The sequence below is a fragment of the Capra hircus genome, chromosome 20, assembly GCF_001704415.2.
Source record: "Capra hircus breed San Clemente chromosome 20, ASM170441v1, whole genome shotgun sequence".
Lineage (NCBI taxonomy): Eukaryota > Metazoa > Chordata > Mammalia > Artiodactyla > Bovidae > Capra > Capra hircus.
Window position 1 is genome coordinate 6,761,413 of NC_030827.1, and position 19,914 is coordinate 6,781,326.

Genomic DNA, 19,914 nt, shown 5'->3' on the forward strand with positions numbered 1-19,914 from the left:
TATGTAAGATGTTAACATTAGGAGCATTTGGATGAAGGGTGTGTGGGAACTCTGCATATTTTTGAAACTGTTTGCTAAGTCTGAAATTATTTTTAAGATAAATAGCTGTTAAAAGTGAAGTCGCCCAGTTGTGTCTGACTCTTTGTGACCCCATGGACTGTAGCCTATCAGGCTTATCTTGTCCATGGGATTTTACAGGCAAGAGTACTGGAGTGGGTTGCCATTTCCTTCTCCACAGGATCTGTCCAACCCAGGGATCAAACTCGGGTCTTCCGCATTGTAGGCAGATGCTTTACCATCTGAGCCGCGAGGGAAGTCTTGCTAAAAATTATAGTCTTTATAATTCATGGAAATTTTAAATGTTACCAAAGGTGTGTGAATACATGTTATGTATTTCAAAATTATTTAATGGTTCAGTTCAGTTCAGTCGCTCAGTCCTGTCTGGCTCTTTGCGACCCCATGAATCTCAGCAGGCCAGGCCTCCCTGTCCATCACCAGCTCCCGGAGTTCACTCAGACTCGCGTCCATCAAGTCAGTGGTGCCATCCAGCCATCTCATCCTCGATCGTCCCCTTCTCCTCCTGCCCCCAATCCCTCCCAGCATCAGAGTCTTTTCCAGTGAGTCAACTCTTCGCATGAGGTGGCCAAAGTACTGGAGTTTCAGCTTTAGCATCATTCCCTCCAAAGAAATCCCAGGGCTGATCTCCTTCAGAATGGACTGGTTGGATCTCCTTGCAGTCCAAGGGACTCTCAAGAGTCTTCTCCAACACCACAGTTCAAAGGCATCAATTCTTCGGTGCTCAGCCTTCTTCACAGGGCAACTCTCACATCCATACATGACTGCTGGGAAAACCATAGCCTTGACTAGACGGACCTTAGTCGGCAAAGTAATGTCTCTGCTTTTGAATATACTATCTAGGTTGGTCATAACTTTTCTTCCAAGGAGTAAGCGTCTTTTAATTTCATGGCTGCAGTCACCATCTGCAGTGGTTTTGGAGCCCCCAAAAATTAAAATCTGACACTGTTTCCACTGTTTCCCCATCTATTTCCCATGAAGTGATGGAACCGGATGCCATGATCTTCGTTTTCTGAATGTTGGGCTTTAAGCCAACTTTTTTACTCTCCTCTTTCACTTTCATCAAGAGGCTTTTTAGTTCCTCTTCACTTTCTGCCATAAGGGTGGTGTCATCTGCATATCTGAGTTTATTGAGATTTCTCCCGGCAATCTTGATTCCAGCTTGTGTTTCTTCCATTCCAGTGTTTCTCATGATGTACTCTGCGTATAAGTTAAATAAGCAGGGTGACAATATACAGCCTTGACGCCTTGACATACTCCTTTTCCTATTTGGAACCAGTCTGTTGTTCCATGTCCAGTTCTAACTGTTGCTTCCTGACCTGCATACAGATTTCTCAAGAGGCAGGTCAGGTGGTCTGGCATTCCCATCTCTTTCAGAATTTTCCACATGAACAAAAAGTTTCCTTTGAGGAATTTGACTTGTCCAAGAGAAAAAAATATTTTAAAATATAAAAAATATTTTAAAAAGTATTAAATAATTCCCCTGGGAAAAGTCCAAACTCCTTGTCAGCAATCTCCACCATGTACACTAGTTAACTTCTTAATGTCTCATTCTTCAGTTCGGTTCATTCGTTCAGTCGTGTCCGACTCTTTGTGACCCCATGAATCGCAACACGCATGGCCTCCTTGTCCATCACCAATGCCCGAAGTTTACTCAAACTCATGTCCATTGAGTCGGTGATCCCATCCAGCCATCTCATCCTCTGTCGTCCCCTTCTCCTCCTGCCCCCAATCCCTCCCAGCATCAGGGTTTTTTCCAGTGAGTCAACTCTTCGCATGAGGTGTCTGAAGTATTGGAGTTTCAGCTTTAGCATCAGGTCTTCCAATGAACACCCAGGACTGATCTCCTTGAGGATGGACTGGTTGGACCTCCTTGCAGTCCTAGGGACTCTCAAGAGTGACTTTCATTGTAATTCTATACCCAGATTATAAATGAAGTATGAGAGAGAAGGAGATTTCTACATAGTTAATTAAAAAAAAACCTTTTTTAATCTCTCATGCATAGTTTTTCAGGAAGCTAGAATTTATGCTCTGTTAAAATAAGGAAATCAAGAAAGAGATTAGGAAATGAAGGAGAGAAGTATCCCCAAATCACAGCTCTGATCATTCTGGGGCTTCTCTGTCCCAGTTGGTAGCCATTAGCTTTATGTAGCTATTTAAATGGAAATTAGTTAAGATGAAATAAAACTGAAAATTGTTTCTCAGTCATACTAGCCACAGTGTAAGTGTCCCATAACTGCATGTGGGTACCACACTGAAGAGAAGAGATATAGAACATTTCCATCATTGCAGAAAGTTCTTTTGGACAGCACTTTTCTAGAGATTGACTTATCTAGATTGTAGTAGGTTAGGAAACTCTGGGTCATTGATTCAAAAATACGGAATACCTGATGTGTTTGCATTTATCAAGATGAGTTTTATCAAGTTAAGGGAGACTTTCTTGAGGGATACGTTAGAAGTAAACACTAATTAATGAGTGATAAACCACTGTTAAGGTGTATCAAAAAGCAATGCAGGATAGAAAAACAATCCTGATATACCACATGGCTCAGTTAATCAAAAGTGTATGCGTGTGTGTATTCATAATGTAATTGCTGAAGACTGGTCTAGTGAAAATGATATATTACTATATTGAGGTAATAGGACAAGGCCTGTATAGGATGTGTGGTTATGGTATAGTGGGAATTGTTGTTCAGTCCCTAAGTCATTTCTGACTCTTTGCAGCCCCGTGGACTGCAGCATTTCAGGCTCCTTTGTCCTTCAGTATCTCCTGGAGTTTGCTCAGGTTCATGTCCATTGAGTTGATGATGCTGTCTTAACCATCTCATTCTGTCACTGCTGTATTGGGAGTAGGGTGTGTGAATATGTTAATATATAAAAGTTAATTCTCATCTCCTATACTGGGAAGTCAGTATCATGCCTAAGATGGAAAAATCAAGAAGTAGTAAGTTATTTAAACTGGAAATACTATATTATATATATATAATATATATAATGTTCAGTTCAGTTGCTCAATCGTGTCCGACTCTTTGTGACCCCATGAATCGCAACACACCAGGCCACCCTGTCCATCACCAACCCCCGGAGTTCACTCAAACTCACGTCCATCGAGTCAGTGATGCCATCCAGCCATCTCATCCTCTGTCGTCCCCTTCTCCTCCTGCCCCCAATCCCTCCCAGCATCAGAGTCTTTTCCAATGAGTCAACTCTTCGCATGAGGTGGCCAAAGTACCAGAGTTTCAGCTTTAGCATCATTCCTTCCAATATATATAATATATATTATATATGTATATAATAACTGAAAATAACTTTAAATACTGAAAAAGATGAAAGTGCTTGTTTCTGGGGGATGGATTGTGTGTGTGTGAGTGTGTGTGTGTGTGTGTGTATGTGTTTGTATGTGTTCCCCAACAAGTCTTACAGGACTGTTGGGTGCTGGCAGTGTGTATGTGAAACTTTGATGGAGAGTTGAAAATGAACACTATCAAAAGGACTATTCCCAGAGTCTGATCGGTGTCTACCACAAAACTAGGTGAAGTTTCTAAATCTCACAGGGTCTGTGATAATCAGGTCCACCTATTAAAAGGGCTATACTAACTAGAAAACTGCTCGGGAGAAAAGTCTCATACAGGCATGAAAAATAAAACAAAACCACTTGTTAATTCAGTGAAAGTTTTGTTAACTGTCCTATGTCAAGAAAGATAAAAGATAGTAAATGTGTATAAATCAGATGTCACATTTTAGTGTAGACGGGAAAAAATTTAAAGTCAAGTGTTATTTTGGAAATGCTTCTTATTTGGCTTCAACTGTAAATCTCCTTGATCCAATTTGAAGACTTGTGTTTTGGAAAAACATAAGAAGGTTGTGAGGGAAGCAAAATCTAATCAACACCTTCAAAATCAGTTTGTTAACTTGCTTCCAAAGGGATTTATTTATGATCGATATTAGGAGATGTATTTTTGGTTTTTGAAATTTCCATTTGAAACAATATTTAGTGGAAGTGTTTTTTCCTCTCTTTATTTGCTGTTAGCTTTTGTTACAGCTTTCTGACTTCTTTTTACTCAGAGCTATAGCTATGATCTTACCTCCTTTTTTGGATAGGTCATTCAGTGTCTCTTTACTAAAATTTAGATTTCTGGCCCCTCTGTTTCAAGATTTTTTGAGGAATAACAAAAATGTGATATAAAATAATAACTTTTGATAGTATATATTGTTGTTGTTCAGTTGCTCAGTCATGTCTGACTCTTGGCGACCCCACGGACTGCAGGCTTCCCTGTCCTTTAGCATCTCCCTGAGCTTGCTCAAATTCATGTCCATTGAATCTTTGACGCCATCCAACCATCTCATCCTCTGTTGTCCCCTTCTCCTCCTGTCCTCAGTCTTTGCCAGCATAAAGGTCTTTAACTACATTGAAGGGAGGTGCCCGGCTGGGAGGCAAGCCCAGCTGCGATTCCTGCTGCTGTGGGAATAGAGGCATTTGGACCTTTGGCTGTGCCAGTGGCCCACCTAATACTGTATGAGAGTTGTGATAAGTAACGAAATTACAGATTTTGTTTTAAGCCAGTACATTTGGGGATGGTTTGTGAGGCAGCAATAGGTAACTGAAGGGCTGTGAATCAGAAAGCCATCCACTACCGGAAACAACCGTGTGGCATTGTTATTTAAAAACGAAACTCTTTAATGTTGAGCTTTCCAGATTCGGTTTATTGTAACAGCTCATGTTACCTTAACTGATTTATAAAGCATGAAGACTGTGATGAGAATACTTCTCTAGTAATATATGGCGAGGTCTCATGTAAAGATATTTGCTGCTGCTACTGCTAAGTTGCTTCAGTCGTGTCCGACCCTGTTTGACCCCATAGATGGCAGCCCACCAGGCTCTCTGATCCCTGGGATTCTCCAGGCAAGAACACTGGAGTGGGTTGCCATTTCCTTCTCCAATGCATGAAAGTGAAAAGTGAAAGTGAAGTCGCTCAGTCGTGTCTGACTCTTCCGCGACCCCATGGACTGCAGCCTACCAGGCTCCTCCATCCATGGGATTTTCCAGGCAAGAGTACTGGAGTGGGGTGCCATTGCCTTCTCCAGTAAAGATATCTAGTAGCATTATTTTTTTAGGATTCACTTTATGCTGTGTGTCTGTGGAGACAATCACACACTGATGGCTTCATAAGGTATTAAGCCAGGTTTCATGAAGGTGAGAAGAGACAAAATTCCCAGTTAGACAAAGAGGAAATGGTGATGCCATGAAAAGAGATGCGGGGAGCCAGCGTGAGGAGTTCCAACCGAGACAAGGTCATGCGGCAAGGGTAATCAGACCTCAGGTTTTCCCCCTGGAATTTCCTGAGCATCCACCCCCCAACATTAAGAATCTGCCTGCTTTTCCACTCCTCTGACATTCTCTAGAAAAAGTCAATTCAGGGCTTTAGTCTTCTGCATTTGAAAGAGTGTTTCAATCCCAAAACCCCTCTGATGGCTTTCTAGCCTGCCTGCAGGACTCGTACAGCTGCGCATGTGATTGTTTGAAGCCGCCTGACCGCAGGAGGCACAGGAAGCTTAAAACATCCTAGGAATGTAGGGGCTTCTGAAGAGTCAAAATCATTAGAATAGGACTGATTAAAGGTTTCATTTGTTGAGCCAATACTTGCTGCCAAATTTTCATATCCTTTATTTTTAGATATAGTTGGTATATAGAAAAACAAGTAGTAGACCTGGTATTAGCAACATTAGATCTTTGAGTTAAGTACCTTCTTTGTTATAACCCACTGCACCTTTGTTCTATAGAGATGTAACTTTAGCGCTTTAAGGAGATGCAGATTAAAGAAAAACAGGGGAAACAAAAGCAACATTCATTAAGAAAGACAGCCAAAAAATTGTTAACAAGCCTCCTGGCCAGAAGATAATGTAAATCACCTGAGACCTTTTGTATACAAAAAGAGATACAGAAAGAGTCTGGGCTGCTAACGCTACATAATTTTGTATTACCCATTGATCTCTATGTAGAATCAAAAGTATAAAAGGCCTTGAAGGACAATAGAGGGAGAGCCAGTCGCTGGACTGGTTTCCCCCGTGTCTCCTCTTTACTCTGATTTCTGGCTGAATTCCCATCTGGGGTGTGGAGGCTCACTATGTCTACTTACTTGTCCCGGCTTTTAAGATTCGTAAGAGAGAGAGCCCAAGGCGGGGCACTCTCCGATATTCAAACGGGCGCCGGCGGCCTAACGTAGATGGTGCAGGCTCCTTGTCTGGAGCTTTATTGGTTTTCCACGTAACCCAAGTTAATCAGCCTCTTCTCTCCACTTAATTTTCCTACTACACTATTTCTTCCTAATCTAATCTAATATTAATAAATAAATAAGTTTTCCTCGCCGACTCCGTCCACCCTTCGAATTCCCTGGATCCACCGGGGCTGGGCCCCGGCAAAGAGAGTCATTCAATTGTGACAGAACAGCTGTTCTTGAATTTGATGCATAGATCCTGAATGATATTGTGAACATTTATTCATTTACTCAGAAGTTATTTGTATTTGTTTGTTATATTGATAGGGAAGGAGAAGAAGGGGAGGGGAAGAGGGCGAATAGGAGAAAGAGCAAGAAGCAGAAATTGAGAGATAGTAATAAAATGTTTGCAAACTCTATCCTCATGGAACGTACATTTAAGAGGAGGAGATAGCAATGGATAGACAAATAGATGATATGCTCTCAGGTGCTATGAAGAAAAACTAGATTAAAAGAATAGTGTGTGTTGGGGGTGGGTACTATTTAAAATAGAGGCACTATTTAAATAGACGAGTCAGGGCAAGCAGCTGTGAAGGTAGTGAGGGAACAATGAGGGAAGAACTTTCCTGAAGTTTCAAGAGAAGAGGTTTTTAGAGGTCTGAATTTCACTCTGGGTGATAGGAATCTGGTGGAGGATTTTGAGCATGGAAGTAACACAATCTGGTTAGTCTTCTATAAAAGTAGCTGTGTTGTGTGGAAAACCAGAAAGAGAGATGGCAGGGTTAAGAGTGAAGTTAGTTAAGAGGCGGTTGCAGAAAACTCTGGTGAGAGGTGAAGAAAGGGGTAGAAGTCTTCATAATTACGATAAATTATGGAGTCATTGCTGCAGTATTTCTAATGGATTATGCGTAGGCTGTGAAGGAAAAGTCAAGGATGAGATCTCAGGTTTTGCTCTGAGCCCCTGGTAGAATGATGATGAGATTTACTGGAAAATTAGAAAACAGGAGAAGGAGCAGGTTTGGGGAGTATATGAAAAATCGGATTATAAACAGTTTATTAGAGTCACATGTACACATTTGTTGTTCCATTTACATTTTTAAGCTTTATTAAGGTTCATTTACATACCATACAATTTACCCATTGTCATTGTTCAGTTGCTCTGTCGGGCCTGACTGTTTCTGACCCCATGGCCTGCAGCACACCAGGCTTCCCTGCCTTTCACCATCTCCTGGAGCTTGCTCAAACTGGTATCCATTGAGTCAGTAATACCATGCGACAATCTTGTCCTCTGTCGCCCCCTTCTTCTTCTGTCTTCAATCTTTCCCAGCATCGGGGTCTTTTCTAGTGAGTTGGCTCTTTGTATCAGATGGCCAAGGTATGGAGCTTCAGCATCAGTTCTTCCAATGAATATTCAAGGTTGATTTCCTGGTTTGATTTCTAGCGTTGATTGACTGGTTTGATCTCCTTGCAGTCCAGGAGACTCTCAGGAGTCTTCTCCAACACCACAGTTTGAAAGCATCAATTCTTCGACGCTCAGCATTCTTTATAGTCCAACTCTCACATCCATACATGACTGCTGGAAAAACCATAGCTTTGAATATGCAGACCTTTGCCTGCAAAGTAATGTCTCTGCTTTTTAATACTGTCTAGGTTTGTCATGGAGAAGGCAATGGCACCCCACTCCAGTACTCTTGCCTGGAAAATCCCATGGACGGAGGAACCTGGTGTGCTGTAGTCCATGGAGTTGCTGAGAGTTGGACATGACTCAGTGACTTCACTTTCACTTTTCACTTTCATGCATGGAGAAGGAAATGGCAACCCACTCCAGTGTTCTTGCCTGGAGAATCCCAGGGACGGGGAGCCTGGTGGGCTGCCGTCTGTGGGGTCGCATAGAGTCGGACACGACTGAAGTGACTTAGCAGCAGCAGCAGCAGCAGGTTGGTCATAGCTCTTCTTCAAGGATCAGGTGTCTTTTCATTTCATGGCTGTGGTCACTGTCTGCAGTGATTTTGGAGTCCAAGAAAACAAAATCTGTCACTGTTTCCGTTGTTGCCCCTTCTGTTTGCCGTGAAGTGATAGGACCCGATGCCATGATCTTAGTTTTTTGAATGTTGTGTTTTAAGCCAGCTTTTTCACTCTCCTCTTTCACTTTCATCAAGAAGCTCTTTAGTTCCTCTTCACTTTCTCCCATAAGCTGGTGTCATCTGCATGTCTGAGGTTACTGATATTTCTCCCAGCAATCTTTATTCCAGCTTGTGCTTTATCCAGCCTGGCATTTCTCATGATGTACGCTGCGTAGAAGTTAAATAAGCAGGGTGACAATATACAGCCTTGACATACTCCTTTCTCAATTTGGAACCAGTCCATTGTTCCATGTCTAATTCTAACTGTTACTTCCTGACCTGCCTACAGGTTTCTCAGGAGGCCAGTAAGTTGGTCTGGTATTACCATTTCTTTTTATCTGTCTTCTTGACTATAGCCAATCTGGTAGGTGTGAAGTGGCATGGCATTGTCATTTTGAGTCACATTTCCTAAATGGCTAAGGATGTTTAGCGTCTTTTCACATGCATTTTGGCCATTATTGTGTCTTCTTTGGGCTATGTGTTCAAATCCTTTACCCATTTTTAAATTGAGTTGTCTTTTTTTTTTTTTTAACCCTTCTTACTTTATTGTGGTATAACTAACTTACAAAAAGTTAACCATGTTGAAATTTTACACTTTGTTATGTTTTGACTTATGTATATAGCTGTGATACTATCACTACAATCAAGAGAGTAAACAGATCTCTTATTCCGAAAAGTTTCTTTGTGCCTATTTGTAACCATCCTTCCTTCCTTAGTTTGTCCCCAAGGAAACACTTATCTGCTCTCTATTATTATGTATTAGCCTGCTTTCTAGATTTTTATAAACTGGAATCATATAGTACATATTTTTTTTTTTTTGGTCTGGGTTCTTTCAGTATGATTATTTTGAGGTCCATCCTATTATAATTCACATATCATCAAGTTTACCCTTAAGTGATTTTCAGTATGTTCACAGAGTCATGCAACCACCAGTACTGTCTAATTCAAAAATATCTTCATCACCTCAAGAATTCCTGTACCCTTTAGCTGTCGCTCCTCATTTCCTTTATCTTAGAATTCCTGAAAGGCACTAATCTCCTTTCTGTCTAGATTATTTATCTTAAAATATGTTTTTTAATCTTATTTTATTGTGGTCAGAACACTTAACAGAAGATCTACTGTCTTCACAGATTTTTAACTATAGATTACAGTATTGTTGACCACAGATGTCGTGTTGTATATAGCACGTCTCTAGAACTTGGCTTTACTGAAACTTTAAACCCATTGACAGCTGCCCAGTTTTCCATCACTCTGCCCTTGACACCCATTGTTCTGCTCTCTGCTAGCAATTTGACTGTTATAAGGTGTCTCATGTAATTGGACTCATGCAGTGTTTGTCCTGTGGCTGACTGACTTTGCCTAGCATGATGTCCTCAAGGTTCATCCATGTTGTATATTGCAGATGTACGTTTTTCTGAAGCTGTTTGTATGTATCCTATACACACCCCACCGCCACCCCTTATTTTCTTTGTCCATTCATTCATCAGTGGACCTTTAGGTTGTTACCACATCTTGGCTATTGTTAATAATGCTGCAGTGAACATTGAGTTACTAATCTCTTTGAGATACTGATTTCCATTATTTTGGATATATACCCAGGAGTGGGATTGCTGGATCTGTGATAGCTCTATTTTTAATACTTTGAGGAGCCTCTGTGCTTTTTTTCATGGTGGCTACACCATTCTGCATTCCCATTAATAGTATACAAGGGTTCCAGTTTTCCATATCCGTGTTAGCATTTATTGTCTTTTGTTTTGCTGGTAGCAGTCCTGACACGTATGAGGTGATACTTCATTTGAGTTGCTGTGCCCTGATGATTCGAGACATTGACCATGTTTTATATACCTGTTGGCCATTTGTATGTCTTTGGGGAAATGTCTGTTAAATCCTTAGCTCATTTTTAAGTTGGGTTTTATTTGTCTTTTTATTAGTGAGTTGTAAGCAGTTTTCATATATTCTAGATAGAAGTCCTGTATGAATACATAATTTGAAAGGATTTTCTCTCATTTTGTGGCTTGTCTTTTTACTTTCTTGTTGATGTCCTTTGAAGCACTAGTTTTTATAGAGTCCAGTTATCTTTTCATGTGTCACTTTTGCTTTTGGTGTTATAGCTAAGAAGACTTCTCCTGACCTAAGATGATGAAGATTTACTGCTGGGTTTTATGCTAAGATTTTATGTTCCATTTGCAGTTAATTTTTGTATGAGGTCTAAAAAAGGGGAGTGGGGCCCAACATCATTCTTTTGCATATGTGGATATCCAGTTGCCCCACCCCCATTCATTTTAAAAAGCCTGTTCTGTTTCCACTGAAATGCCTTGGGACTCCTGTCAAAAATCAGTTGACCAAAAATAAGAGGTTTTGTTTCTGGAACTTCTGTTCTGTTGATTGCTGTTTATTCTGTGCCAGTACCACACTGGCTTGATTACTGTAGCTTTGTAACTTTTAAAATAGGAAGTCTTTAAATTGGAAGTCTTCCAACTTTGTTCTTCTTTGTTAAGATTATTTGGGTCATTTGTGTGTTTTTGCATTTCCATATGAGTTTTAGGATTACTTTGTCAATTTCTGCAAAAAATCCAGCTGGAATTTTGAATTTATAGGTCAGTTTGGGGTGTGTTGACATCCTAACAATGTTGTCTTCTGAATCATGAACAATGGGATGTCTTGCCAGTTATTTAACTGTTCTTTAATTCCTTCGGTTGTTTGAAAAATTGATTACTTCGTTTTGGCTGTGATGGGTCTTCACTCATCCCAGGGGCTCTTCGTTGCTGTGCGCGGGCTTTCTCTAGTTGGGGTGAGCGGGGGCTACTCTCTAGTCATGGTGTACAGGCTTCTCGTTGCAGTGACCTCTCGTTGCAGAGCAGGGATTCTAGAGTGCGTGGGCTTCAGCAGTTGTGGCATGTGGCATGTTACCTAACCAGGGATGGAACCTGTGTCCTCTGCATTGCCAGGCAAATTCTTCGGTCCCTAATTCCTATTAAATGTTTGTAGTTTTCAGTTTTGTACTCTTGCCAAATTTATTCCTGTGTATCTTTTTATTTGGTGATGCTCTTGTTAGTGGAATTGTTTTCTTAATTTCATTTAAAGATTGTTCATTGCTGGTGTCTAGAAATACAATTGAAAAAAAATTTTTTTTTTTTTTGGCCACTCTGCAAGGCTCTTGAGGGTCAAGATCCTAGTTCCCCAACCAGGGGTCAAACCCACGCCCCCAGTAGTGGATGCCTGAGCTGTTAACCCCTGGACTGCCAGGGAAGTCCTTAATTGATTTTTGTATATTGATCTTATATCCTATAATCTTGCTGAACTTAAAAACTATCAGTTTTAATAATTTTTTAGTGAATTTCTTAAGATGAAAGTCTTAAGGTCTGTATACAAGAAGGTTTTCTTTCTTTCTTTCTAGGTGGTTTTCATTTCCTTTTCTTACCTAATTGCCCAGCTAGAACCTACTTAAGATATTGAATAAAAGTGGTGAGAATTAACATTTTTATCTTGTTCTTGATCTTAGGGGAAAATATCTGGTCTTTCACCATTAAGTGTGATTTTTATTAGCTGCCAGGTTTTTCATAGATCGCTTTATCAGATTGAAGACCTTGAGTATTTTTCTCATGAATGTGCTGGATTTTGTCTAATGCTTTTTCTCTGTATTTGGAGATGACTGTGTGTTTTTTGTTGTATTTACATTTATATGAGCTCTTCCGTTCATCTTGGAGTAAGTTTCATGCATTACAGAAATAAAAGATTGTGATCATAAGCATTTGGATAAATGGTAGAAACCTTGAGAGTAGGGAGATTACCCAGAGAGAGCATATAGAAAAAAATTGTGGCCAAAGGTGAAGCTCTGAGGAGTGTAAATATCCAAGCTGCCTCTTGTGCAGTGCTAAATTAAATTTCAGCTAGTAGATTTTTAATGAAAGTTCATCTAAGGTTGTAGGGTTTGTTTTTTTTTCCCCACTAATTACTAAGTACTTGTGCTGTTGATGTGTCTGAAGAATCTCTGGTAACTTGGGAAGTTTTTCCGCCCTTGATTTGATTTCTCTTATATCTGGGTAGAACCTGATAGAAATATAAAAATAAGAATTTAAGGTATAGTCACAGAAAGAGAATTAGCATGGTTTTTTGAAATGAATATGTACATGGTGAATAAGTAGAACTTTAGACTTTGTGAAAACTGTTAATTCCATAAATTGACCTTGTTAACACCATTAGATGCTAGACTCTACCTTTTCTCTATTTAAAGAAATGTTTGTGTAAAAATAGGAAAAAATCAATTTGTGGGAAATTTACTTCATATATTTGGTATTCTGAGGCATGCACAACAGTAAAAGCAATAGATCTTCAGACAGTATTAAGAACTAGATAGGATTCTCTTCTCATGTTTGCTTTGTGCTTTGAATTAATGTTACTTTTAAAGTAATGTCTCTTGATTTATCACTTCTAGCAGTTACTATGAGAGAACCCTAATTTTAAGGCATTAAAAAAGCTAGTCACTGTAGCTTGTTGGTGAGGCTACCTGTTAGACTAATAAAAATTTTATGTATTTATTTTGGATTTATTGAGTATGATTGATAAATTGAAGTTGTGATTTGACACACATTGCAAAATATTCACCATAATCAGTATATTAATTGCCTAACATGGTCGCCATTTTCTTTCTTCCTTCTTTTCTTTTACATATATATAGTGTGTGTGTGTGTGTGTGTGCGCGTGTGTGTGTGTGTGTGTGTAATTTCATTTACTTTTGTCTGTGTTGTGCCTTTGTTGTACGCAGGGTTGCCTCCGGTTGCAGCGAGCAGGGTGCTCTCTGGTTGTGGGGTGCAGGCTTCTCACTGCGTGGCTTCCCTTGTTGCAGAGATGGGCTCTCGGGTGCTCAGGGTTAAGTAGCTGTGGCTCCTGGGCTCCGGAGCACAAGCTCTATAGCTGTGGCACCCGGGCTTAGCTGCTCCGTGGCATGTGAGATCTTCCTAGACCAGGGATCAAACCCCTGCTGCCTGCATTGGGTTTTACATGTACATATTTACAACTGAGCCACCAAAGAAGCCCTCTTCCTTTCTTTTTTTTGAGGTGCTAATGCTTAAGATCTACCTTTAAAAAAAAAAAATTCGGTGTGTGTACTCGGTTCTGTCCAGCTCTTTTCTGCTCCATGTACTGGAGTGGGTTGCTCTTTCCTCCTCCAGGAGATCTTCCCTACCCAAGGATCAAACCCGAGTCTCCTGTGGCTCCTGCATTGGCAGGTGGATTCTTTATCACTGAGCCATCTGGGAAGCCTGAGATCTACCTTTTAAATAAATTTAATGTATGTAAAGCAATATTGTTAATTACAGCCACTATGTAAGACATTTTGACCCTTATTAGTTTCCTAACTGAACATCAGCAGTTAAGAACTAAGTATATAACAATGTGTGTTACCTATTTTGAATTTAAATTAGTTGTCTTAGTGTGTGTGTGTGCTTAGTCGCTCAGTTGTGTCTGACTCTTTGTGACCCCATGGACTGTTTAGCCCACCAGGCTTCTCTCTTCTCCAGGCAAGAATCCTGGAGTGGGTTGTCATGTCCTCTTACAGAGATTATTGCAAAAAGTTATTGAAGTTCTCCAGTTTAATAAAAAGTAATTCATTATTTGGTTAAACTTAAAAAGCCTTGCTATATTGACCATCCCATCAAATGATATGATTGGTAAAAGTTAATTTGTGAAAGGTTTGTTGCCTGAAATTTTGTTTCTTTCTTGAACTACATCATTATAAGTATCCAAAATCATGTGAATAATGTAACTGAGAATAATTGTTTTACTTGAAGTACTAAAAGAGTAGAATACTGACTGATAGCTAACTTAGAAAGTGGGATACTCCATCATGAGGTCCTCTACTTACAAACTGTCTTAAGGTACATTCTAGAAGCTTATACATCTACTTGAAGGGTCACAACCCAAATCAGGGTTCTTAAAAGACAAATCAGTGTAGGTCTGTGATATAATAAGGGGAGGCATGTTTAGTTACTACTACAAACATTTCTCCTGTTAAACCTTAAATGTACAGGATATTTTAAAAAGTGTATTCACAAAGATTGTTGACTTAGCCGTTTCTAAAATCAATGTTTCCATTTAGTCCTAATCCATAGTCCTTAAAAATTTGGAGAACTATTTCACTTCTTTGCCATCATTAAGTAGGTAAAAATGAAACTGTACTCACTAGGGAAAAAGTAAAGGGAAAGATGAATTGATGCTTTTGAACTGTGGTGTTGGAGAAGACTCTTGAGAGTCCCTTGGACTGCAAGGAGATCCAACCAATCCATTCTGAAGGAGATCAGCCCTGGGATTTCTTTGGAAGGAATGATGCTAAAGCTGAAACTCCAGTACTTTGGCCACCTCACGCGAAGAGTTGACTCATTGGAAAAGACTCTGATGCTGGGAGGGATTGGGGGCAGGAGGAGAAGGGGACGACAAAGGATGAGATGGCTGGATGGCATCACTGACTCGATGGACGTGAGTCTGAGTGAACTCCGGGAGTTGGTGATGGACAGGGAGGCCTGGCGTGCTGCGATTCATGGGGTCGCAAAGAGTCGGACACAACTGAGAGACTGAGCTGAACTGAACTGAAGGTTGGAATTAGATACTTGGTGTACTTATGCAATCACCAAATACTCTTTAAATTTGAAATTTTAATAGTTGATGAGCTTTAAAGTTGTACAGGTCTATGGACAGAGATATATATTCAAGCATACCGTTCATCAAATGGTAATAGTTAATTTGCATGAGATGGTTTTGGCAGCTGTAAAATAACGTAGTTCTTCTCATCATCTCAGGTATACATTATGATATGTAACAGCTGGAAAGCATTTTATATTGTAAAATTTATGCATTTATTTAACATTTGTGATATAAGAAAAAATAACCAATTTCAACCTTAACTCATGTTCTCTAAATATATATACCTACATGGTCTTTTAAATGTGAAAAATTGTTGGATTTCTGTTTTATGACTGCAGGAAGCACATGTGCCTCGTTTCTTACCCAAAGCTACCAACTGCCAGTTCTGGATACAATGTTTGTAAGAAAGAAATATCGAGGCAAAGACTTTGGGCTTCATATGCTGGAGGACTTTGTTGATTCCTTTACAGAAGATGCACTTGGCTTGCGGTATCCCCTGACCTCTCTCATGTACATAGGTAATTGGATTAAGTTTTTAGTTAAACTTATCTCAGTGTCACTTCTTAAGTTTCTGCACTTTATCTTAAATGTGTGTATGTCAGTATTAAGTAAATTACATTCTTGACTCTCTAGGGTCAAGAGAGTGTATGTGCCCTTACCTCACATAAATGGCATTTTGAGGATATGGTAGCTTTTTTTAAGAAATTGAAATAGAATTCACATACCATTAAATCCACCCTCATAAAGTGTACAGTTTAGTGGTCTTATTATTTCACAGCTGTGCAACCATAACCACCATCTAATTTTAGAACATTCTCAACATCCCCAAAAGAAGCTCTGTACCAGTTAGCAGTCACTCTTCCGTTCCTGCATTCCTTCATCCCCTAGCAACCAACAGCTAATCCATTTTCTGTGTCTATGGATTTACCTATTCTGGACATTTCATGTAAATGTAATTGTATGATATATTGTAAGCTCTTTGTGTCTAACTTCTTTCATTTTGCATAAATGTTTTCAAGGTTCATCCATGTTGTAGTCTGACTCAGTGCTTCTTTTCTTTTCTTTTTTTAATGGCTGAGAAATATTCTATTGTGTGGATATGCCATCACCAGTTGATAGACTTTTGGACTGTTTCTACTTTTTAGATATTATGAATAATGCTACTGTGAACATTTGGGCAGTTTTTGAGTGAACATTACTCTGGTGTATATATATCTAGGTGTGGATGAAATAGCTTGGTCATAACCTTGCCAAACTGCTCTGAAAGCAACTGCACCATTTTACATTCTCGTAAACATTGTATGAGGGTTGCGGTTTTCTCTACATCCTCACCAATACTTACTATTATTTGTCCTTTTAAGTTTTGACCACACTGCAAGGCTTATGGGATCTTAGTTGCCTGATGGGATTGAACCCTTGCTCCTGGCAGGGAGAGCGCGGAGTCCTAACCACTGGACTGCCGGAAAATTCCCATTATTTGTCTTTTTTACTATAGCCCTCTCAGTGGATGTGGAGTGGCATCTCATTGTCTTGATGCACATTTGGTGTTGGACATTTTTTCCTGTGCTTATTAGTCATCTATGTATCATCTTTGGAAAAATGTATATTTAGATCCTTTAGCCATTCTTTCTTTGGGTTGTTTGTTATTTGTCTGTGGTAGGTTTTTTGTTGGCTGTGCTGCAAATCATGTGGGAACTCATCTCCCTGACCAGGGATTAGACCCTCACTCCTTGCGTTAGAAGTGGAGAGTCCTAACCGCTGGACCACCAGGGGACTCCCTGTGGTAGCTTTCTAAATTAAAATTTTCAAATGTACAAAAAAAGTAGGAGATGACAAAATACTCATGTATTGTCCAGCATGTAGCATCCATGAGAAGTGGATTATTGCCAACGTAGTTGTACTCCTGTCCTATCCAATTAGCTTATTCCCTCCCTTCCTTGAAATAAGCACTGTAGGGTACGGAGTTAGAGAAGGTGGGGTTCAGAAAAAGAATGAGACCAGCACTGTACAGGAACAGGTCACCTTTAATGAGGTGAGAAGGGGCAGCAGTCAGATTAGTGAGCTGCTACACTAACCCAAGAAAAAAGTATATATAGGCATATAAGTGGAAATCTACTGTCTTAAGGGGGCCTGTTCTCCAAGGTGGTTCAGAGTAGTTCTCTCTTACATGGCTGGGGCAAGGAATTCTGGAGATCGGCCAGAGGCTGGACCAGCTGGAAGCTGGGCAAATCAACCTTAATGTCCATTTTTTTCCTTCGGGTGAGAGAGTTCTTTGTTTTGCATAGAATGGTGGGGCAGACCGGGAGGGGAGTTTAACTCCAGGCTATTTTGAGCCATGTAACTTTACTTCAAGCACTGTCCTTAATTTGGCATTTCTTTTCCCCATGCATTTATTCAACTTTACACACACACACAGACACACACGCACACGCACACACCCGCCCACCCAGTGTCATGTTCTTTTTTTGTGTGTGGCTTCGTTGGATTTTAGTTGCATCAGGTGGGTTCTTTAGCTGTGGCATGTGGGCTTAGTTGCCCCAAGGCAGGTAGGATCTTGGTTGTCCAGCCAGGGATCAAACCCAAGTCCCCTGCATTGGAAGGCGTATTCTTAACCACTGGACCGCCAGGGAAGTCTCAGTGTCATATTGTTTTACATGTTTAAAATTTCAGGGAATTCCCTGGTAGTCCAGTGGTTAGGACTCTGTGCTTTCAGTGCCAAGGGCCTGAATGCAGTCCTTGAAAATAAATTAAAAAAAAAAACAGCACAACTTTATATGAATAATATGTATTGTATGAATCCTGCAATTTGCTTTTTCTACTTACCTTTATAAGATTTATTCCTATGGATTCATGTAGCTCAATTTATTCTTTTTTAATGTTTCTATTGTGTGTATATATTTTGTTGTCGTGTTTTAAAAGCTGTTAGTGGATTTATATTTGTATTTGTATGAAGCCTGTAGTACTGCTCTTTTCTTAATGAAGTAAGATTTGATACTGAAGAGTGATTTGTGTGAAAACTTATAGTATGAAATTTACCATTGTTTTTAATCTAGCATTAGATATTCACTGGAAAAATATTTTTGTTCTAAGTTTCTTCTCCCTTTTTAATATCAAAAATCCAGAAAACAAGAACCAAGCATTGCATGCTCATCTTGACTCACAGATTCTCTCGAGGCCCATACATGACGATTGAATGAATCCTGTATACCCTGGATAATCTGAAAGCGGATTTTCCTCTTAAAGTCTTAATTATTGCTCTACTAAATTTGGGGAAGCATGCAAACACATCTACTGTAGGCAGAGTCTCTTATTACTTACCCTTTTTAAGGATTCTGATGATGAATCAGTTGAATACTAAATGAACTACAGGTGCTTATGTATTATGTAAGGCATCCTCTACTATTTTAGTTATTTTAATTGAGACAGAGGACTCAGTGTGGCCTGCTGTTTTCTCCAGCTTTTTGCTTCCTGATAGGTGTGGGAACAACCAAAGAACCTGAGAAATATTGTCAAATATATGAGGGGAAAGTGAGCAAATGGCATCCTGCTGTTCACATGTTCAGTGTCCAGATTAACAGATGTTAAGATTTTGCCGTATTTTCATTTATTTTCACTTATTTTAAGACAATTAAACGAGATGGAGACTTAAACAAGATGCAGATACAGTTGATGTTCTCTTTGAACCCAGCCCTAATCCCATCCCCCTTTCACCTTTTTCTCCCCAGAGATAATTGTGTTCCTCAAGTTGGTGTGTATCCTTCCTGCCCATGGTTTAACACTTAAGTCTCTGTCTAGACACACTATAAAACATTATTTTGTGTGCTTCTTATTTTTAAAGTTTTTAAGTTTCTTAAAAAATAATAATTTCAGACTTATTTTTTATGTATTCATATTTACAGAATTACTTTAGATTTTCACACTTCCCAAAATATAGATGTAATTTAAAAAGCACAGAAGTTCTCCTTGTTTGTCCTATTAAAGGTCTTGCCTGAAAACTGGGTTCACCTCTTGATGAGTTTTGAGCCAAAGTGAAGTGAAGTCGCTCAGTTGTGTCCGACTCTTTGTGACCCCACGGACTGTAGCCTACCAGGCTTTTCAGTCCATGGGATTTTCCAGGCAAGAGTACTGGAGTGGGTTGCCATTTCTTTCTCCAGAGGATCTTCCCAACCCAGGGATTGAACCCGGGTCTCCCACATTGGAGGCAGACGCTTTACCCACTGAGCCACCAGTGAAGCCCCTTTGAGCCAAAAGACACAGCCAAGCCAAACAGTAGGAGAACTTACCACTGGATTAAGTAAGGGGAACACCAGGCCTCTTTCCCAGGGCAGTGTCTCCTAAACAGGTTTTTGGTGATAAAATACACATGACACAGCATTTTAACCGTTCATTCCACTTGATTGTTGGGATTTCTAGAAAAGTTTCAATGTGTTTTTCAGCTTGCAACCAGTACTTTGAAAAATATCCAGGAGACCATGAACTGCTTTGGGAAGTTGAAGGTGTTGGACACTGGCACCAGAGAGTACCAATCACCAGAGCGTTACAGAGAGAAACACTTAAAATTACAGGTAAGACTGTTTTCAGTTACACACGAGTCTAGTGTAAATGCATTGCCTAATGATGGTCAGATTTTGGTGTTGCCCATCTGGTGATGTCCATGTGTAGTCTTCTCTTGGGTTGTTGGAAGAGGGTGCTTGCTATGACCAGTGCGTTCTCTTGGCAAAACTCTATTAGTCTTTGCCCTGCTTCATTCCGTATTCCAAAGCCAAATTCGCCTGTTACTCCAGGTGTTTCTTGACTTCCTACTTTGCATTCTAGTCCCCTATAATGAAAAGGACATCTTTTTTGGGTGTTAGTTCTAGAAG

At 39.9% G+C, this 19,914-nt stretch overlaps 1 protein-coding gene across 3 annotated transcripts in view; it reads left to right on the forward strand.

Moving 5' to 3' along the window:
• FAM169A (family with sequence similarity 169 member A) overlaps positions 1-19,914 on the forward strand; it is a 68,206-nt gene that overhangs the window by 26,951 nt on the left and 21,341 nt on the right. For all 3 annotated transcript variants that reach the window (XM_013972678.2, XM_018065539.1, XM_018065540.1), the window contains exons 6-7: positions 15,391-15,570; positions 19,489-19,617. In XM_013972678.2, the coding sequence (XP_013828132.1) occupies positions 15,391-15,570; positions 19,489-19,617 (309 nt within the window). The remainder of the gene's footprint in view (positions 1-15,390; positions 15,571-19,488; positions 19,618-19,914) is intronic.